At 34.2% G+C, this 22,362-nt stretch overlaps 1 protein-coding gene and 1 pseudogene across 1 annotated transcript; both read right to left on the reverse strand.

Annotated features, from left to right (window-relative positions):
- Positions 1-5,969: 5,969 nt before the first annotated feature.
- Positions 5,970-6,975, reverse strand: LOC137809316 (uncharacterized). Its single transcript, XM_068610445.2, has 2 exons — positions 6,761-6,975; positions 5,970-6,387 (listed from the first exon to the last, which is right to left on the reverse strand). Exons 1-2 carry the CDS (start codon positions 6,973-6,975, stop codon positions 5,970-5,972), a joined length of 633 nt encoding a protein of 210 aa, XP_068466546.2.
- Positions 6,976-20,905: 13,930 nt separating this feature from the next.
- On the reverse strand, positions 20,906-22,140 carry LOC137809680 (inositol-tetrakisphosphate 1-kinase 1 pseudogene; annotated as a pseudogene).
- Between the last annotated feature and the right edge of the window lie 222 nt (positions 22,141-22,362).

The raw sequence follows: 22,362 nt of genomic DNA on the forward strand, positions 1-22,362 counted from the left end.
TGCACTGAAGCATTAGACGCTATTGAGTCAGCCTCCGTTTCAGAACCTTCAGATTCTTCGCTCCGATGGCATTGACAAAGTTTATAATCTGGAACTGTGCATTCTTCCTCCACCGAAACCTGATACAAAACATCGTTGATTTTCATATAGCTAGTAATCTTTGCCTCACACCCCACTGATACTCTAATTATAAACCTTGCGTACTCCATCTCTTCCAATGCTAGAGTTGCTTCATCAACCTCAATGAGGGTTCCCAATAATGCTGCGATGTGTTTGAAACAATCATAATTCCATAGCTTCAAAGGTAATCCTCTACATCTCACCCATACCAGTTTGTCTACCGCTACAAATTGCTCATTCCAAGGAATAATTGTGTCGAACATTTCTTGGAACCATTCTTTATTCTCCTCTATGACTTCTTTGATCGTCATTTCATTTTCTCCCTTCAGTAACACATGGAATCCCCCCAAGAATTTTAACCTTTATATAGCCAAGACCTCCCAAAATAAAGCTTTCGTTCAATCCTAATATTTTTCTTAAATCCGACACTCTGGGAGTTCCCCCCTGGTTCTTAACCATTCTCTAGGAGTTTCTTCTGCTTTAAAGTGAATAGTGTGCAAACTTCCCCTGTTCTGCAATTGTGCTCTGTTTCCATTACCATACTTGACAGTGTTTGCATACGTGTTTGTTCCTTTTGCCCTCCACACTTTTTTAATTTCTTTCTCTAGCTCTAATGCCTTCTCTTTCAGCTTTGCATTCCACTCCTTTCTTGTTTCTGTTGCTCTGATGTATTTAGGTCTATTAGCATTTAATTTCCTACTCCCAATCCATATTGTATTAAGATGATATTCCAGCTCCCTAACATTCTGTATTCCATGAAATCTAACAAATCCAAACCTTTGCTTCTTTATATTTAATCTGTTAGAGATGAAGACATCACTCACTCTTCCCCATCTTCGGAAAATTTTCCACAAATCGAACTCTTTAAGATCAAAGGGGAAGTTAGAGAAAAAGAAAGGTGTTCCTTCCATTGTACAATCACATAGAGATAATACCCCTCCAATGTTTTAACAATAATCAATAGATGTTAACTCCTTACAACAACACTACCTAATGGAACTCGAGCATTAATACCATTCTACAAATGAGTATTAAAAGAAACTATATTATATTCCATGCATGTCTAAGCTTTCATCTGTGTCATGTAAATTATTTATCTTTTTTATTTATTCTTACTTTCTTTCACACTCTGCAAACAAAAAATTAAGATTAAAATCAAAGAAAAAATGTTATATTTAATTAGGTTGGTTGAAATTCGGATTTTTTTGTTCTGATATATATAAGCCAAAACAGTTCAATTAATATTGATTGTAATGGTTGAGTTATCATCTTACAGTAAAAATACATAAACTGTTATATTTTTCAAATTTGTAGCTTCATTTATTTTTTATTTATATATTTTAATAGTTAATTATTCACTTTATTTAATATTTATATTTTTTTAGTTGTCTATATAAATATATATATATATATATATATAATTAACCTTTATGCCCTCTTATATATAAATTGCAATATAAACATGTTGAAATCAGACACTTAAAAATACTAGATAAGATTATAAAAAATTCAAAAAATGTAATGAAAGAAAAAATTTATTACTAAAGATAATATGATTCGACTAACACCCGTAAAACAAAGTTATTATGAAGAATAATTAAAGTTTCTTCACTTTATCAAATTGTCAAACATTTTGAAGTTAATTAAAACTCTTGAAGTACAGTTGAAAAGTGGGAGTAATTATAATTCAGTAGTCAAAGTAAAAAGTGGTCAAAGACCATTTAACAAGTAAAAAAATGAAATTTGTTTTTAAAGCATGGTTAAAATCTATTAATTAATTATATTATTATTATTTGCAACAATCACATTTTATTTCTTAATTATTACTTTTTAATAGTGTTCTTTTTAACAAATAATAAAATTAATTAAAATGGGAACATTTTAAGGGTGTCCAAGGTAAAGGATTCCCACATAATGAAAGTAAAAAAAAAACTAAAAGAGTTGTTGCCATGACAACACCTATATACTTACAGCAGAACAAAAACTGCACCTACAATCCTAAAAAAAAACAACACCCAAAGAAGCGTTTTACACTAGAAAAGATTTTACCAACACCACCAATATCAGCACCGGCATGATTCGGCTCTATTGTTCCCAGCTCCCACCAAGTTACCATTCAACATATTTTAGTGTTTGTATATCAAGAACATGATCTTGGGAGTAACATGGCATCTTTCCTTTGAACCTGAAGATTTCCTTCGACTCTTACACTAGATAGAGTCTCGTAAACTTTGACAACACCAGCATCATCAATCCGCCCCCGCCATCAGCAGAACCAGTCATAAAAATCAGCCGTTGGACCTGTATTCTCTTCAACGCATGAACCTCTGGGATTCCTTTACATAAAGACTCTTCCGTCCTTCCTTCCAGCAAAAGTGACTCCCACGTGAACCTTCCAAGTTCTATTCCTCTGCATTCCCCTCTATCATTGATTATTCACTGCTTCCCTACAGCTTTACTTGCTCCAAAGAACACTACCTTCTACACCTTTCAACTAATTCAAGATAGAAAACATACCCATAACATTGGTCAATGAATAAGACAAATGATTGGACTTGTGCCAAAGTAAAAAATTTCTCTACATCTATCTTTGCTTAGTTAAAAATAACCTTGTTATATGCTTCCAAGTGCACCATACCACTGAAACTCAGACTTTTCCATAATTTGTTGCCTTCTTGATTAAAACATATACAAGAGAATTGTTCGAAATGATGAATCAAGTCATTGTGGTTTACTGAACTAATCCCTATCCAGCTAAAGCACATATTCCATACTTTAATTGATACCTTACATGAAACAAGAATGTGTGAAGTTGACTCCTCCTCCCTCCCACATAAAACACATAGAGTATCCCCCAATATCTCACCCCTTTTATGCAAATTCTGCTTAGTTGATATCCTATCCGAAAGGGCCCTCCACACGTAAAATTGAGCTGAGGGCATAACCTTTAAATTCCAAAGATATTCAAACACCACTGACACCCCCCAGATCTCTGATTTACTAACTTATTATAAGCAGATTTTACCGAGAATGTGTATGATGGAGGATCATTCCATAACCGTAAGTCCTCTTTATCTGGGCGTAGTGACACATGTGATATACTTTCCATAAAATCCTCTACCATAGTGCTTTCCCACTCAAATCATTCTCTTCTCTAACTAAATTTTCACTCCCACCCTTCTGTAGACCATCTTCTGAAACTACAAATAGTCTCGTCTTTAAGCTCAGAGTTATTATATATTCTTTCATACCTTCCTTTGAGTTGACCATTGGCTAGCCATTCATCTTCCCAAAATTTGATCTTCTCCCCGGATCCAAGTTGCTAAACCATATTTGAATTGAACCATTTGTCACCTTGGTCTGATAGGCTGACTTTGGATAAATCATTCCACCATCTAGATTTATACCTATTTCGATTCAGTGTAAATGAATTTGTCGTCCTCCAAAATCCGTACTTGATTCAAGAACATCCTTCCAAAGACCATTCTTAGAGGAGCCCATTCTCCATAACCATTTTTCCAAGAGTGCCTTATTGAACAAATCAATGCTTCTAATACCTAAGTCTCCCTCCTCTTTCGCTTTACAAATGTTCTCCCAGCTAGTCCAGACAATTTTCCTCCCTTCCGCTCCCCACCCCCACAAAAACTTTCTCTATAATTTTGTGATCTCCTTGCACACTCCAACCGGGGCTTTAAAAAAAGATAGAAAGAATAGTGGTATGACATTGGTAACAAATTTTATAAGGAAAACTCTACCCGCAAAGGAGAGGTTCCTCCCCTTCCATACCGAAAGTTTCTTTCTTATCTTCGATATCACTGGTTTCCATAATGAACGCCTAGATTGATTACCACCAATAGGTAGACCTAAGTATGTGAATGGTATATCCATTAGGCCGTAATGGAGTATTTCTGAATACATTTTAACCTCATAACTGTCTACTCCAATTGCACCAATTTTTCTTTTTGTGGAAGTTTACTCTGAGGCCAGAGCTTAATTCGAAACATCTTAAAATAGCCTTGATATTTTGTACATTTGATTCGCATACAAAAACGGTGTCATCAGCAAATTGGAGTAGATTCACATTCACCTTTTTATCCTCGACTTTTAATCCCGAAAACAAGTTTTTTCCTTGTCGCTTGTTTTACTAGTCTAGCCAAACCTTGTGCAACAATCAGAAACAAAAACAGTGCCAACGGATCCCCTAGTCTAAGGCCTCTAAACAGTTTGAATTTTTTGTCAGGCTACCGTTTACCAATGTCGAGATAGTAGCAGATTCAAGGCATGCTCTAATCCACTGTATCCAATTTTCACAGAACCTTAATCTTCTCATCATGAAGAGTAAGAACTCCCAACTCACTGAGTTGTACGCCTTTTCGAAGTCAAGTTTTACAATCACCCCGCTTTTTCTCCTTCTTTTCAAATCATCCATGACCTCATTCACTATAGGACACTATCTAATAATCCTCTACTAGATTAAAAAAAAAAAAAAACTGATTGTGACCCATCTATCACCTTCTCAATAACTTTTTTAATCCTACTACATAGCACTTTGGTCAGAATCTTGTACAAACGTACTACAAGTGAGATGAGTCTATACTTTTCAAGAGATTGAGGATTCTCATACTTTAGGATCAACGTTATGAATGAGCATTGTGTCTAAGGTGGATGGGTATTGTCTTTGTTCAGCACAAGGACCTCTTAATTCACTTTGAGAGCTTCCACCTAACTCATTTAACTACTAAGCAAAATCAAGTCTGGAAGGGCCTATGGGTTGCAATTGTTCGGAGCATATGGGATCAGAGAAATCTAATTGTGTTTAAACAAGGGATATCGGACGCTGAAGAAATCTTCCATTCAGCTCAATTGGCCACTTGGTTATGTTTGAAGTTTGGGGCGGCTCCCTTTAGATATTCCTACTCGGATTGGATTCTTAATCCAAACATTTGTTTGCAAAGTTACTGATATGGAGGAGGATGTTGAGATGTTTCTGTATCTTCATGTCATGTATTAGGTAACTGTGCTAGCTAGGAGTGGGGCGAGGATGGCAGGTAGGTGTGGTGGCAATGTTGTTAAATTAAATAGCAGGTTTCTAGTTTTGGAGTTTTAATCTGGCATTTGTTATAAGAGTAGGGAGGCCTTTACAGGTTTGGTATAGGGATGTGGGGGGTAAGGGGACTTCGATTTTTTTAGCACAGGTTTAAGGAGAAGTTGGGGTGTTGCAGGGTGGAAATATGTTCTGTAGATGTAATGGTTCAGGAAAAGGAAATGATATAATCCTTGCTGGAGTATTTTCTTGCAGGCTATAAGGTGGATGTGAGGATAGGAAATAAGGTGCTTCTGGTCCCGAGCAGGCGCTGGTTCAAGGATGTCTGGTTTGCTAGTTGGCTTTCAGGAAGTTCTGATGCCATAGTTTGGAGTTAGAAGTCGTTCAGAGGTGTGGAAGGGAGGTTTGAAGTTGCTCTGTGATAGACAAAGAATGCTGGTAGTTCTGTTTTGTACAGATTAAGGGGTATAAAAGAAAGGTAGGTTTGGCTTCTAGCTGGTTTTTTTTCCTGATTCTCAAAAGATGCAGTTGTGTTGGGGTTAGCATATGAAGACACGTGATGGGGTCTTCGAGCTTTATAGCGCGGTGCATACCAGCCCATGCGGTCACAGATCTGTTTTCTCTGAAGATTTGGTTAAAATAGGTGATGGTTGTGGGTCCGCTAGGAGCTAATAGGAAATGGTTTTAACTTTTACTAGGATCTGTTTGTTTTGCTTGTAAGGTGTTTTTTAAGAGTTTATATTTACCTTTGTATTGGGCTACTTGGTTTTTGTACATGGGTTGGGGTACCCCTGAAGTACCTCTTTTATTCTATTATATTCTTTGCTGATCGAAATAAATAAATGAATGAGGCATTACATCCCTTTGGGATCTTCCCCTCGCTGTGAAAGTGTTTTACTGCTCCCATCACATCCTTTTCTAGCAAACCCCAATGCTTTTTAATAAAACTGAAAGTTACTTCGTCTAGGCCAGGGCTTTTACTACTATCACAATTCCAAATAGCATCCTTAATTTCTTTATCGTCAAAAGGATCAGTCAAGAACATGTTATCATAGTCTATTAACTCCTTAAATTCAACATTATCCAACCTAACACCAATATCCTCGACAACCGACATCTTTTTCTTGTAGAAATCTTTAACCAACTCCTTTACCGTATTTGGCTCTTCCACCCATTTGTCAGAGATATGGCAATGTATTCCTTTGATCTCATTCTTCATCCTCCTACATTTAATTGATGCATGATAGTATTTAGAATTAGAATCCCCCTTCTTGAACCATAGTGCTCTTGACTTTTGTTGTAGTAAAGATTCATTCCTCATATTGATATCTTGTAACTAGTTCAAAAGTTCTTTGCATTCCCTTATCTTGTTTTCATCCAATTCGTCTATCAAACTCTTGTATTTTATTAAAAATATCAATTTTGATCTTGTCTGTATATGCAAAGACATCTTTGTTCCATCCTTTCATGTCACTCTTTAGCATTTTCAATTTCTCTTTTAACACTAAAATTTTGTTTCCCTGAACCAAATAACTTTCCCATTTGTTTTTAACAAAGTTGTCAAACTCCTTATCTTCCTGCCAAATGTCAAGAAACCTGAATGGTTTTGGTCCCCAATCTGTCATGTTTGATTTTAGCAACAATGCACAATGATCAGATATTTGTCTATCTAAGACAAATTGTTTGCTACCCGGCCAATGTTGCAACCATTCAAAGGTGGTTAAAAACCTGTCAAGCCTGCTCTTAGCCTTGCCATTAGGTCTATACCAGGTATATTTCCTTCCAATACAAGGTATATCAACCATCTCCATACTATCAATGAAATTATTAAAACCTTGCATTTCTCTCTTATTACCACTGGCTTGACTTATCCCCCTTCATTCCCCTTCACTTCTTATAGAATTGAAATCCCCCAATATGCTCCATGAGTTACAAGGTTCCCTTTGTCTGATTTCTTTTAAATCCTCCCACATTTGCATTTTCGTTTGTAGATTACATGAAGAATACACATTTGCAATAACAACAGGAATATTGCTCTCCCTATAAAACCCAAAAAAACACTATGAACCATTTATAAATAATATGATTAGAACACTGGAAAAAAAAAATGTGTGCCATATTGTAAGAATACCACCTGCTCCATTAACTAGTTCGTTGTAGAAATAATCTATATCATTATCCCCCCATAACTGACAACAATTGTTTAAACTGACATTTACAATTTTCCCTTCTTGCAAGCATACCATTCTGATACCTTCCTTCCTAATGATATCCTTAATATATCTCCACTTCACAGGACTACCAAATCCTCTCACATTTATAGATATAATTCTCATTGATAACCATATTTTCCCCCGCTTCCCTTTGGGATTTTAAAATCCTATCCCTTTTTTCAAGTTCTTCCAGGCTTACCATAATATTTCCTTCATTCCCACATGTAGCACCTAACTGTTTACCCAATTCCCATAATTTAATCATTTATAAACTTCCATGTTTTAACCAAAATAAACGATTGCAGTTATTTATAGCCATGTCAGAAACATAATTACTAATTTGAGATAAGACTGACCTTATATGCTTGCGTTCTTCCTGCTTACTGTTTTTGCTTGATTTACCCACCCAGAAAACTCTTCTTTCCGTTGTGGCAATTGAATTAAAGGACATCAATTCATTGCCTTCCTTCGTTTGTTCTTCTGTTCCATCCAAAAACAGTTGAAACCCCCTTTTTCTTTGCTCATTGAACGATAGATATGTATCTTTTATTCTGTACAATCTTGACCCTCAATGAAGGTGGCTTTGCATGTAATTGTGATCCGCGGTGGCAATAATATGATGTATAGATGATTGCCTAACCTCCCCCAAGGTGTCGTGCAGAGAGAGTCCTCCACCCTCGAGATTGACAGTAGTGCAACCACCTCCCCCACGATATCTTCTCCCGTCGTTGACATAACTTGATAGGAGGAAACCTTTTCCCCTTGCTACGCCATTTTCATCGTATGTGGTAGTTGTCTCCGTCTCTCCTCCGCTACCTCTACTGAGTGGGGGTGAAAAGTGGTGGCTGCATCGTCATTCCAAGATTGCCCATGGGCATGGTGTGCGGTGGCATCGTCTTTCCGAGGTAGGCCATGGGCACAGTGTGCGGTGGCGTCGTCGTTCCGAAGTTGCCCTACCTGTTCTGATTCTCCTAAAATGTTCGTCCTTTCCGCATTAGGCGGGCTTCCAAGCAGCCCAAACCATATTGAATCCTCCACCCTACAAACATTTGGGCCAACTTTAGAAAAGGTCTCAATGTGATTTTTTTTCCTGCACCTCCCTTCCTCAGCCGCAAGGGGTGTCTGGTACGAAACGCATTAGGTCGTTTCTAGAGGCCCATGTTTCTTTGCCTCGTCAGCCCTACTTATAGTTGTTGGTGTTACATACCCTATGTTTTCCTTTCTTGTGAATAGGTAGATATTAGGTGCAGATATAGCCCCTAGGGATTTTGCCAAAAAAGGTTCACATCAGTGTAGCGGTAATGATGGTTCTAATCGTCGGCGATCCTGTACGAACGGTGACGGTGCATTGCTCATTTCCACCATCAGTTCCTCTTCAACAAACTTTCTTGCATCTTCGAAAGCCCCATTCCCCGAGCGCACGGATGCATGAGATGCAATCGAATCATCATCTGTTTCGGCTCCGTCAAATGTTTCACCCCAATGGCATTGGCAAAGTTTGTGTTCAGGAATTGTGAATTCCTCCTCCACTAATATCTTATACAGTTCTTCGTTGATTCTCATATAGTTGGTTATCTTCGCCTCACATCCCACTAATACTCTAACTTTAAACCTTGCATACTTTATCTCATCCAGTGTCATCGTTGTTTCATCTACCTTAATCAAGGTTCCCAGTAACGCAACAATGTGTTTGAAGCACTCTGTATTTCAATATTGTTAACATTAATTTATATTATTGCTTACAAAACATATTTCATACTTCTACTAATAGTATGACTATTAATACACTATACTTTCATATGATTAATTATATCTAAAATAAAATGTTTCATTTAGATAAAAGTTTTAAATTAAATTATTTTAAGTTGAATGGCCCAAGATTGATTCACATTTTTAACATGGCAAATTCTCATGAACCTCCTTTTCTTCTCCCCACACTAAAATTTCAACCATATCCTTCTCAATATATGTTAGGGTTTTTGTATTGGTAGAGAGTGTGGTGGTTTTTTCTTCATTTTCAAGAAGTCTTGGGTTTTTGTGGTGGTTGGAATGTGGTGGTCAATGCTGATTGGTGGTGGTGATTGTTGGTGGTTGAGATAAGTTTTGCGGTTATTTTAGAATTTGTTTTTCGTGTGTTTGTTTTTTTTCATGTATATTGGATTGTACAATCTATAACATCACTTAGTGTAATATGTATTATAAATTGTATAATTTGGAAGGTAAACCCGGATTTGGAAGTGTCTTCCCAATTGTCCAATATGTAACACATTTTGAACTTACAATCTGGATTGTTCAATCTGGAAGACAATTTAATATCCAAGTTTACCTTTCAAATTGTACAATTCGAAATACATATTACAGTAAGAAGTGTTACGGATTCTACAATCTAGAATATATTTTTGAATCCAAGAATATCTTTTGGATTCTGTAATTCGAAATGTATTTTTTTATAAAAAATAATATTCTGAATTATAGAATTAGAAAGATATTTCTGGATCTAGAAATACCTTCTAAATTCTACAATTAAGAAGGTATAAATAGAAAAAATATATTTGCAAATTGTATAATCCGAAAATGTATTTTTTTAAGCACAAAATTATCCTTTTGCCTAATCTATGGAGGTGCAGTAGAAGCTATGAAGGTGTAGAAAGAAGCATCTTCTAACATTCAATAGTTTTCACAAGACCATTAATGGAACACATGACTGAAATAAAAAAAACTAAAAGTCCAACTTCCGAACTCTTAAATCTCAAGTCCACTTGAATATTTTGTTGATGCCACCATGGAAGAAGCATTGGTCATGCGAATTTAATTTTGATATATTATCAGTATAAAATATTTAGAGTTTTAAATTCACTAAAATAATTATTAAAAAATCAATTTAATTTATATTAATTTTTATTACTGTCAATATAAAGATATGTATACTATTAATTAATTAGAAACATTTTAATTAATTTTTTAACTATATAAAAATTGATGATTAGATAACACTTAATACATTATATAGAGAGATAGAAAGAGAAGATAATACAAATCCAAGAATGCAAATAGCTACATAAACTCATTTTTATTCTCAAAGTCTTATAGCGAATTATATATATATATATATATATATATATATATGATTAGGTTGTAAAATTTGATCATGGTAAATGACTCAATTCTAAATTAAGTTTTTTTATTAGCACACTAAATGATAAATTGATAAATTTTTATTTTTTTTATATTATAAAATATAAATTGATTTCTAAATATTTTACATTATAAATTGGTCCTTAGTTAATTTATATTATTTGTAACTTAATTGGAAGATTAAGGTACAACCTAACTTGTCCAACTTATCAACCCAACCCAATTTGAGTTCAATCTCACCCAATATTGTTTGACTTGGATCCGACCATGGGCGACCCTGCCTTAGCCCAAATTAGCATGTTTTGATATGAACTTAGCCTGATATAAACTCAACTTGACTAAGTTTGAAGTGGGTCTGACTCGACTCGGTACGACATTACCCGACTCACATGACCTTATGTGACCTGAATCGACTAGGCCTAACAAGGGATCGACTCTACTCGACTAATATGGACCTAACACGCTCAACCCAATTTGGACCTAATTCAACACAACCCGAGGTGGCTGGACTTAGCTCGACCCAGTATGGGTCCAATTCAACTTGACCCAAGGTGGACCTGTCTCAATTCGGTCCAAGATGGACCCGATTCAATTCGATCCAAGATGGGCTCCACTCAACTCAGCCTGAGGTGAACCCAACTCGAGTTGGGCAAAGGTGGGCCAAACTATATTCGGGTTGAGCTGGATCGAACACGACTCTATCTAAGTTCGAAATGGGTTCAACTTGACTCGACCTGATGTCAACTCAACAAGGAACCGACTCTCCTCGTCTCAATGTGAACCCAACAAGGGATTGACTCTACTCATCTTGATGTGAACCCAACAAGGAACCGACTCTACTCATCTCGATGTGAACCCAACACGACTCGATTTGACATAGACTCGACTCAATTTTTAACCTTATGTAGACCCAACTAGAGTAGGTCTCAAGTAGAGTCAACTTAACCCAATTCAAGGGAGACGCTACTAAACTTAGTTTGAGGTAAATTAAGATAGAAGTAAATTTAATCTCACAAAACTAATTTAAAGTATAAATGATAGCTTATCTTAAATATATTCAAAATGTCATCTAATACATTATTATTCCCATACCAAATAAGAATCATGGACATGAGAATGTATATACTAAAAAAACTCAAATTTGACTTTAAGTAAAAACAAAGACTGAAAGTAGTATATAAATAAAGAATAATTCTAACCTATATAAAAGAAATAATTTCATATGAATATAAATTTCCTGTCCTTCATTCCAAATCCTTACAATTTCTCCGGGCTTATGTCATCAAATGCTACTATTTGCATTTTTTCAGTACCAAGTCAACTACAAACAGCAAATGTTGCAAAGTATCATTTATTAAAAAGAAACTCAATAAGTATAAGGTAGAAAGAGTTAGTGGATTTTTCATAATAAGAATTCCATGAAAGAGATTTATAAGAGTAAAAGGATACAATTAACTAAATTAAAATATCTTCAATCTATAAAATTTACATCATCAAAATATAATTCACAAAAAAGATAATACTTTGATAAGATAAGCTATTTAAGGAAGATGTCTTGTTACTTGTCAACAGTAACTATTAACAAAGACCTATAAAGCATTTATGGATGATTTCGTTGTAAAAATTAAATTCCATAAATATTGTACATGTTTATAATGCACTACATTATGACTAATAAAAAATAACTAATTAAAATAATACACATAATTGCGAGGATAGAAGAATAACTAATTAAGATGAATATTATAAAAACCAAAATATTTTAATATTATATTTTAAATTAAATAGAAAATAAAATATATAAATAGAAGTTAGACCTTTAGTTTAAAAATATTCTCTTTCAACATTTTATTTAACTATAAAAGATATTTCAATAATGAAAACTTGTCAAATCAAGACCATGCAGAGTTGACAGTGTAAGGATTTTATTTGACCAATTAAATCTTAATTTTGATAAGTAATATTAATTTTCTCTAAGTTTTATCCTTTTTTTAATTATTTGATCAAAGGTCAAGAGAAAATATTGTGAGTATAAAATTAATCGTGGGGACTTATTTGGATTTATTGAAGTTTTAAGAAGATGATCAAATATTTATTGTCGATAAATCACGCTTCAATCTAGATAAGAGGAACTAATAATACATTTATATAATCTATTTGTTGTTAAATGTGTTGTTGGAATATGGTAGTATAGTATATGTATGTAAAAAATGAAGATATGAGGATATTGTGGAGTGTATGGTGGAATTGATGTATATTGTTACATTTGTTGGTTAAAGCATGGGAATAGCCTTATTCATAAATCTAAAAATTAAAAAAAAAATTTATAAAAAAATCATATGGAAGTCATGTTGGCTTATTTTAAAATTGAATTTCGATCAAGCTACATGTGGTATTTCAGGTAAGACTGAGCAGTGTACATTAATTGTACTACAAGTCTTACGTCACTCAAATGATTTTCTCTTCACCCAAGCATTGTGGTGTATAGCTCAAGCATTGATTTGAAGCTTGATACAAAGAGAGATCGAGATGATTCTCTCTTTGTTAAAAGTATATCGTTCAAACGTTGGATAATAGTCTAAAGAGATATGTCTTTTAGTTCAAACGTTATTTTCAAATGCTTAAGAGTGATGTTAAGGAAGTGCATGTGTCATGAATGTGTGGTACTACATGAGACATGGTTTAGACACTCAAGTGTTGATTGGATGCTCAAATGTGTCTTAAGGCGATTGATGAGTTGTAATGCGATAGCCACTAAGGACAATCTCTTGAGACTTGGTATACCTATGGTGTGTGCTCGGTGTCCCTTTTGTGGTATGGAGGAAGAGACGGTAAGGCATCTACTTTTTTAGTGTAAGGTCTCTTGGAAAATTTGGGGAATGTGTCTCGAGTGGTTGGGATCTTCTTTGCCTCTACATTGTGAGACACAAATGCATTTTAAGATGTTTAAACCTATAGGTGTGAAACATGCTATTATTAGGTGTTGGGGGTATTTGGGTAGGGATTGTAAGTGAAATTCGGAATCATAGGAATAGGGTTGTTTTTTAGAATGGGCGTGTAGACCTAGTGGAGGTTTTTACTATGATACAAAGGAAGACTTGGTCTTGGGTCACGAAAAAGGAAAGTGTGGCTAATTTTTCTTACTCAGATTGGTGTTTGGAACCTCAATGTTGTATGAGGTATTTGAAAGATTGATATTTGGTGTTTCTTGTTTAATTTTTTGTCCAAGTTTGGAAGGCATGGTGTGTTTGTGCAGGTTTTCTTGGTTTTTTCTACATGGCAGGGTCGGGTTGATGATTTTGTTCTTGGACTGTGGTAATGGAAAGTGTATTTGATTTATGCTTTTCGGTCTGGTGTTGGAATCTTTATGGTGTATGAGCTTATTGATCTGTCCAGTTCCGGAAGTTGTTGTGTGCTTTTTTTAGGTTATTTCTGGTTATGTATCCTCATTGTAAGATCAGTTTGTTGATGTTGGCACTTGGTTATTTGGCGCACTTCAGCCTGTTGCAAAGATATTGCTTAGTTGTTGGATGTTATGTCCTGTATTGAGGGTGTGATCTCTTTGGTGGGTCATTTCTGGTTTACGTTTCCTTTTAGTAGGATCGGTTTGTTGAGTTTGGCACTGGGTTATGGCACTTCAGCCTGCTGGCAAAGATCTTGTTTAGTTGTTGAATGTATGTCCTATATTGAGGGTGTGATCTCTTTAGTGGGTAGATGTAATTGTATTTGTTGGGTTTCTATTTCTTGATCTGGTTTATTATTTTGGTTTGTAGTGTAGTGTATGTTGGATCCTTAGTTGGTAGGGTACTAGGAAACTTGTTTTGGATTTTTTGTATAAGGGTTGGGACACCCCTGAAGTGTCTCATTTTATTTTATTTATTCTTTGCTAATAAAAAAAATAAAAATAAAATGAATTTTTTGGAACTTGTTGGATTGTCTTCCACGTTTGTTTCTCTATTAGGAATTGGTTATAAATCTCAAATGATTGTTTTGTTGATTTTGGCTTAATCCCAAGTCCCACATCGGTGGGTTCATTGTTTGGGAAGGAGGTTTGAGGGTTATAAATTAAACTTTCCTCCTTCACTGTTATATATCCCAATTTGTAATATCTTCTCTCATAATAATAAAAGGGAGTTGTTTTTGCTGTGCTCGGAGATTTGGCTAAACAGGCCGAACTCCGTTAACAATTTTCGGGTGTGTTTTTTCCTCTTTATCTCTTTTATTATTCCGCTTTATTTATTCAATATTATTTGTCGGGTAGCTCTGTTAGGGTTTTGTTTTAGTGGGAAAATTACCCGTTTTTCCCAACAAGTGGTATCAAGAGCCAAAGGTTCACCTTGAGTTGTTTGAAATTATTTGTAATATTGAATATTATATTTTGAGTTTGTAATGGCAAATCAAGAAGAAGAAGCCAAGGATGTATCCAGAGTGTCGGGCTCCTCTTCATCATGGGCGAGGTTCCCGGTGTCCACCTTGAAATTGGCGGTGGAAATATTTGATGGCACTGGACATTTTGGCATGTGGCAAGGAGAGGTCTTGGACTCTCTTTTTCAGCAGGGTCTTGATATTGCTATTGAAGGAGAGAAACCAAAAGAGGTAGAGGAGAAAGATTGGAGCATCATCAACCGGTTGGCATGCGGAACTATTCGATCCTGCCTGTCCAGAGAGCAGAAGTACGCTGTAAAAAATGAGACTTCTGCACACAAACTGTGGAAGGCATTGGAGGACAAGTTTCTGAAGAAGAGTGGTCAGAACAAGCTCCTGATGAAGAAAAGGTTGTTCCGATTTGACTACCAACAAGGTACTACTATGAATGCACACATCACTATGTTTAATCAATTAGTAGCAGACCTGTTGAATTTAGATGTGAAGTTTGAGGATGAGGATTTGGCTTTGATGTTGTTATCATCTCTTCCTGGTGAATTTGAACATTTGGAGACTACGCTCCTTCACGGGAAGGAGAATGTGTCGTTAGATGCTGTTTGTTCTGCTTTATATAGTCATGAATTGAGAAAGCAGGATAAGATGAAAACCAAATCAACGACATCAGAAGAAGCATTGGTGGCAAGAGGTCGTCAGCAAAGCCAAACAAAGGAGAGAAGAGGGATGTCTAAGTCTAAAGGTCGAGCCGTTGCCAAAGATGACTGTGTTTTCTGTCATGAGAAATCTTTACAAAATAATAAAAAAATCTAGAAAACAAAAAAACAAAATTATTCACATCTAAAAAGAAAAACAAAATATTTACAAAAATATTCAAATTAAAAAAAATAAAAACTAAAAAAAATTATTCACATAAAAAAAATAAAATAGTTAGTATATTCACAATATTTAGGAAATTATACTCAACAAATCAAACCTGTCCCCGGCAACGGCGCCAAAAACTTGATGACTTTTTACGGCAAGTGCACCGCGTTTGTCAGAAGTAATAATTGTCCCTAAGGACGGATATCGATCCCACAAAGAACAGTTAATCATCGAGTACAATATTCGCTAAATATAACAACAAAACAATAAAAAAGAGTGTGAAGTGATTATGTTGGCACTGATCAATAAGAAAACAAACAAAGAATTAGTTGCTTCAATTGGAAAAATTGGGATTAAGTTTCATCTCTCTCACTCTCATGTATTTTGATTAGCATGTTAATATTAAGTTCTTTAATTGAAATTGATGCCCGTATAAAAATCATTTATATCGATTCCTCGCATATAAAATCCTTAAGAATGTTCCCTAACTATCGATCCCTCGCATACTTATAAGAACAACTTAGAACGAAGCTCAGACGTTTAATAGCAATTAACATTTCAAGTCTATTCCTAGCACTCAAATATGTTAAGTATTGTTGTTTAGGTCCGAACCCTAAAAATACCTCCCGGTCAGATTTAAGATTCTCAATTTGTCACGGAGAATTAAAAGTAAAACAACAATACCAATAATCAATCAAGAACTGAATATTAATATATAAAATATCACCTCAATACATAAGAGTTTGAACAGATTACTCCCAATCCCAAAGGGTAGAATTAGCTACGCATACTTCTATCACCTTCCATTCTCCCAATTGGGTTACAATTCACTCTATGGTGTTTTCCTCTCAATCTGGCACCCTAAGGTTGAGCCTCTAGCCCTCTACTTATCCTAGTTTTCTAGGGTTAGGTTGTTTATTGTGTCGCGCTAATGGGCTAAATGATAAAACATAAAAAAGGCCCAATCTTTCTTTGCATCTTTTCCATTCTGGGACCTTCTATCTTTATCTTTTTAGCTCAAATCATTCATCTTTAATCCAAATCTCCAATATTCCTTATAAATCTGCAATTAACACCAAATTTGGAAATAAAATACTCTTATTCAAATAAAGATCATAAAAAATGTAAAAAGGTATAAATTCATAAATTAGGGATTATTTTATATGTAAATTAGCAATAAATCCTCATAAGTGCCTATATTTTAATATGAAATATTACTGAAATTAGACACTTATCAAGAGGCAAAGAAGACGATTATCAGCAGGGATGTTACCTTTGATGAATCTTCCATGTTAAAGAAGGTAAATCCAGAAGGAGTTGATAGTACTCTGCAACAGGTGGAGTGTGTTCGGAAGCAGGTGGAGTTTGAGCAGACAGTGGTGATCCCAACACGAAATACCACAAGTGACTCTCCTATGGCAGAAGAAGAGTCAGATGAGGAAGAGGTTCCTACCCAAGAATCTCAACAGCAATCAGCGCCAATTGCAGTTAGAAGACAGAGACGAGATATTCAGAAGCCTGCTCGTTTCATGGATATGGTTGCCTATGCACTTCCAGTTGTTGATGACATTCCATCCACTTACCCAGAAGCCATTATGAGTTCAGAGATTGGTAATTGGGCAGGTGCGATGGAAGAGGAGATGCAGTCTTTGAAGAAGAACAAGACGTGGAAGTTGGCACAATTACCAAAAGGTAAGAAGGCAATTGGGTGCAAATGGGTATTTGCAAAGAAAGAAGAATTTTCTAATAAAGAAGATGTTTGCTACAAGGCAAGGTGGATACAAGGGCCAAGTTTGAACATTGTTTAGACTTGGTTAATATTTTGCACATTTGAAGTTGGCGCCCGGAGGTGCAAATTTGAAGCACTGTAAAGTTTGTTTTTGTTATGTTTTGAGAAGATTTGTTTTAGGTGGGACTTGAAATTAAGTCAAGGTGGAGATTTGTTGATTTTGGCTTAATCCCAAGTCCCACATCGGTGGGTTCATTGTTTGGGAAGGAGGTTTGAGGGTTATAAATTAAACTTTCCTCCTTCACTGTTATATATCCCAATTTGTAATATCTTCTCTCATAATAATAAAAGGGAGTTGTTTTTGCTGTGCTCGGAGATTAGGCTAAACAGGCCGAACTCCGTTAACAATTTTCGGGTGTGTTTTTTCCTCTTTATCTCTTTTATTATTCCGCTTTATTTATTCAATATTATTTGTCGGGTAGCTCTGTTAGGGTTTTGTTTTAGTGGGAAAATTACCCGTTTTTCCCAACATGTTTATCTCTTAGAAATTGGTTATAGATCTCAAATGATTTACCTTGAAGTGGTGAGGTAGTTGTTAAAGTGAGAATAATCCAAAAGAGAGTGTTACTCTTGAAGTATTTCACTCAAACGACAAAGTTGTCACTCAAGCAATTATATATGATTAATGTAGATATGCATGACATTTTCCCTCTTGGTTGGTCCTTTGTGGGTAATGGATCCTAGTTGAATCACTTACATACGAGTATATATGTTGGTATACATGTATATGAGGTTTGGTCATAAGGTATATGATTAATGTTGAGATGTATGACATGATGTATACATGACATATGCCTTTTTCGAGATCACCCTTCATGAATGGTAGATCACAAATGGATATTTTACCTTTATATTTGTGTGAGTGTATATATATATGTGTGTGTGTGTGTGTGCGCGCGCGCGCGTGTGTGTGCGCGTGCAGTGCGTGTGTGTCACATAGACAGGATTTCAGGTGGTTAAAAATTGAAAATGAAACTTACATCTGACTTTGTATTTTACTAGAAAATAATAAGTTAGCATCTAAACAAAAACATCAATCTAAAATGGATACTATTAGAATTGACTTAGCCAACTCTTAAGAGACACAAATAATTTTAAAGTATTTTTAATGAGTTAAAAAATATAAAGTTATTAAAAAATTTATTTATTTTTATTATGTAACGACCTTGTGTTAGCCGATAATATTTTATTTTAGTTGATAGTTAATTAGTTATCAATTTAGAAACTAATTAGATAAAAAAAATCTATCTATAAAATAACACCTAATTTAGTTGATATAGTAACTAATTATTTTTAGTTTCTAAAATTAATTTCTATTTAATAATTTTTTAATAATGTAAAAAAATAAAAAAATTATTTATATAAATTAATTTTGTTAAATTTATAACTAATTTTCTTTAAAGTCGAGTAATTTATATATGTTAAGATTTATATTAAAACAATGTTTTTTATTTATAAACTTATAGTAAGTAACTGAAATTAGAAATGCTAAAAAAAATCATTTTCTATTCCGTGTAAAATCTAATATTAAAATTATAATTCTTACCGTGTACAATGTCTAAAGAATATATACAAAATAGCCTAATTAAATGATAGATAGGAAACATAAATAAATGGACACTCAAAACCATCCCATCTTTTTATCCATCCAACATCCTTACTGACTATCAAAATTTATATTTTAAAAAAATTATTACTTATCATCTAATTTAAAAATAAAAAATAATTATAATCATTATAAATTAAGTTAAGTTTATTTTATATATTAAAAAATTATAAATATTTATAAATAATAAAAATTTATAAAATATTTTTTAAAATATATATAATATTAATTATGTTATTAATTATTTTAAATTTTAAATTAATCTCTAGATTAATTTAGAATTTAAAATAGTTAAAAACTAAAATCTTAAATTACTTTAAATATTTTATAAATTTGTATTAATAATAAAAATTATTTTAAATATTAATAATTTTTAATTTATAAAATAATAACTAACTTATTCAATATAAATGATTAATTATATTTTGTTTTAAAACATTAATATTTAATTTTTTTAGTGTTAAAAATAAAAAATATGTACTTATCTTAAAATTATATTAAATGATAATAATAATAATATTATTTTTCTAATTTTGAAATAAATACCCACTTTCTTTATATTTTATAGTAAACTAATATTCTCATCCCTTCTAACTTGTAAAAACTGATTCAAAACTATGTTTTTTTTATATCACATTGAATACATGTTGAAAATTTTACATTATGACACACATCTGTTTTCAAATGCACAAGTTAGAATAGGAAAACTGCTGTATTCCATTTATATGGCACAGTGAATTAGTCAGGAATCGTAGAACACCGCAACGATCAGCCAACCTCAGAAAAGCTATGGCAGGATGGCACACATAGACACACAAGAGAGACAGAGAGACATACACACAGAGACAACCTGTGAGCTGTTAAGCATGAATAGAGAGTGCGAATCTCAAAGACATTAAATCTTAATTGGCTTGTCGTTATCCACTGTTTCATCAGTTTCATCATACTGTGTGCCAACTCTTCAACCTTTTCTAGAAACCTCAGGTCAGGAAGACAAATCCTTCTTCAATGATGCTATTAATTATATAGCTGAATAAGAAAATTATTATAAAAAAAATACATAATAAAATTAAGGCATCAATGAGGTAGAAATAAAAGAGTTTCCAGAAAGGAAAAAAAACTTGAATATATTTAACTTATTTCTTATATCAAAATTAATTTTATATTTTATCACATGATTATCATTTATATTGTCATATAAGTATTGTGGGTTCTTTATTTTACTATTATTAAAAATGTTTATTTTTTTTCTTAATAAAAGGTGATTTATTTAAAATTATTAAACCTGGTGAATCAAATTAATTATAGTTGCACTACTAAATAAAAATAAGTTGAACTGATTAAATTTAATTCAATTGGATTAAAATATTAGACTAAGTTTGACCTATATTACCTTATACTTCGATTGTTACTAAATATTATCTGATATTATAATTTTTTTCTGTATTATTGAATATTTCAAAATTGTTTTATTTTATAAAGTCCACCATTAAAATTTAAAATATATTTATAAATATTTTTTACATATAATAGGAATTAAAGTGTGCCGTCTTGAAATTAACAAATTAATGTAAATACAATATTTTAAATGCTGATAAAAAAAATACAATATTTTAAAAAGTAAATATTAAATAAAGATAATTTAAATTTCTACCATTTTAAAACCTATAATAATATTTGGTGGAAACACAATTTCTTGAGAAACACCTGTTAGGAATATCCGAATACACATATATTAATAAAGAGGAGGTTAAACATAATGAACACTATATTTTCATAATTGTAAAGAAGTCTCTTGTTTTCCGGATAAAGAGAAACTTATGGCACCCTCATCCCTATCACCATAACCAGTCTCACAACTCTCATTGCATCTTTCACACACCTCTTTGTTGTTTGTTCCACAACACATTACACAAAAAGTCAGTGAAAACAGTTTCATAACCAGGCATTTTCGCATACCCAGGGAAGTAATTGATATCAACAATAAGATAATGATTTTTGAGTTGAGAATCCTTAATAACATCGAAATTAAACAGATTCAGCTTCATCACACGTCTTAACTCTCCAGCTATCTGAGTAAGGAAGTTTAGGGAAGGCATTTCAGCATTATCCAAATGCATCCTCTTATAATACCTATCGTCGATTCTTTCGTCCCTTGCCAAATTCGAAACCTGCGAAAACGCCCATAAATCTTCTGAAACCCTCATCAACTCTTCCTCTCCCATGTCCGGCAGCGACTTACGCTTCACGCACCTCACGCTCTCCCCAACCACATACACCTTGAAGATCACGCCACCGTGGTTAACGAACTCCTGCACCACCACTGGAGGCTTCACAGAATTCAAACCTTCTTGGTTGTAAACCAGCGCCATTTTGTGCGACTTCGCGCTGCCGTCAGCCACCAGAGGCTTCGCTATCACTGGAAACTTCAACACCTTCCAGATCCGCCGGTCGAACAGTTCGTCTTCTCGTTTATCACAATCTGCTTCGGAATCCCGACAGTCCATGTCTGGTTGTTGATTTTCAAATCCGGCACGACCTGCAGCATCGAAATCCGGTTGTGGAGTCTCTCAATCGATTCCGGCGAGTCTAAAACGACGGCATTTGGGTAATTCGCCGTAAACTCGTTCAGCTGATTCCTCCAATCATCGCCGTAGAGCTTGTGGAGGACACAATGGAATGGACCTTGATCGGTTAGGTTCCGATTCGGGTCGATCGGGACCAGGTCTATCCCTCGGGATCTTGCAAGATTCACGAGCGAGTCTTGGATAAAGCTGCTTTGCTTCTTCATCAACAAGGCGTACCCTACCCGGAACGGTTTTTCCTCTGTCATTGCGACGTTTTGGTGAATAATTAAATTAGGTTTTAGTGAATACTTGAATTAGGGTTTTGTTGCGGCGCACTTTTGACTCAAACGTCGTTCAGTGAAACCCGAAATTGCAAAGTGTACAATGATGAAAGGAGAAGAGAAGAGAGGTAAAGTGGAGAGCAAGTGATGAGCAAGTGGTGAGTACATATATATAGCTTAGACTAGGCTCAGTGCTGTGAGAGTGAGGTGATAAAATGGCCGGGTGAATTTGAAAGAAGATTTAATACATGTGTCAATTTTTGTTTGGGACGCTATGTGGACTCGGGCATAGAAGCGCGTGTTAGTTCGGGAGAGATTGTATCACTGTTCTAAGAGGACAATCTATGCTTCTTGATTGTCAAA

The sequence above is a fragment of the Phaseolus vulgaris genome, chromosome 2 (genome assembly GCF_051622355.1).
Source record: "Phaseolus vulgaris cultivar YP4 chromosome 2, ASM5162235v1, whole genome shotgun sequence".
NCBI classification, from domain to species: Eukaryota; Viridiplantae; Streptophyta; class Magnoliopsida; order Fabales; family Fabaceae; genus Phaseolus; species Phaseolus vulgaris.

What these genes read in the sequence shown, in the direction of transcription:
- LOC137809316 (XM_068610445.2), bottom strand. Translation starts at nt 6,975, where the DNA reads ATGGAGATGGTTGATATACCTTGTATTGGAAGGAAATATACCTGGTAT. An exon ending in TGGGGACCAAAACCATTCAG is followed by an intron (nt 6,388 to 6,760) that starts GTTTCTTGACAT and finishes AATTAAATGTAG; the next exon opens with GAGGATGAAGAATGAGATCA.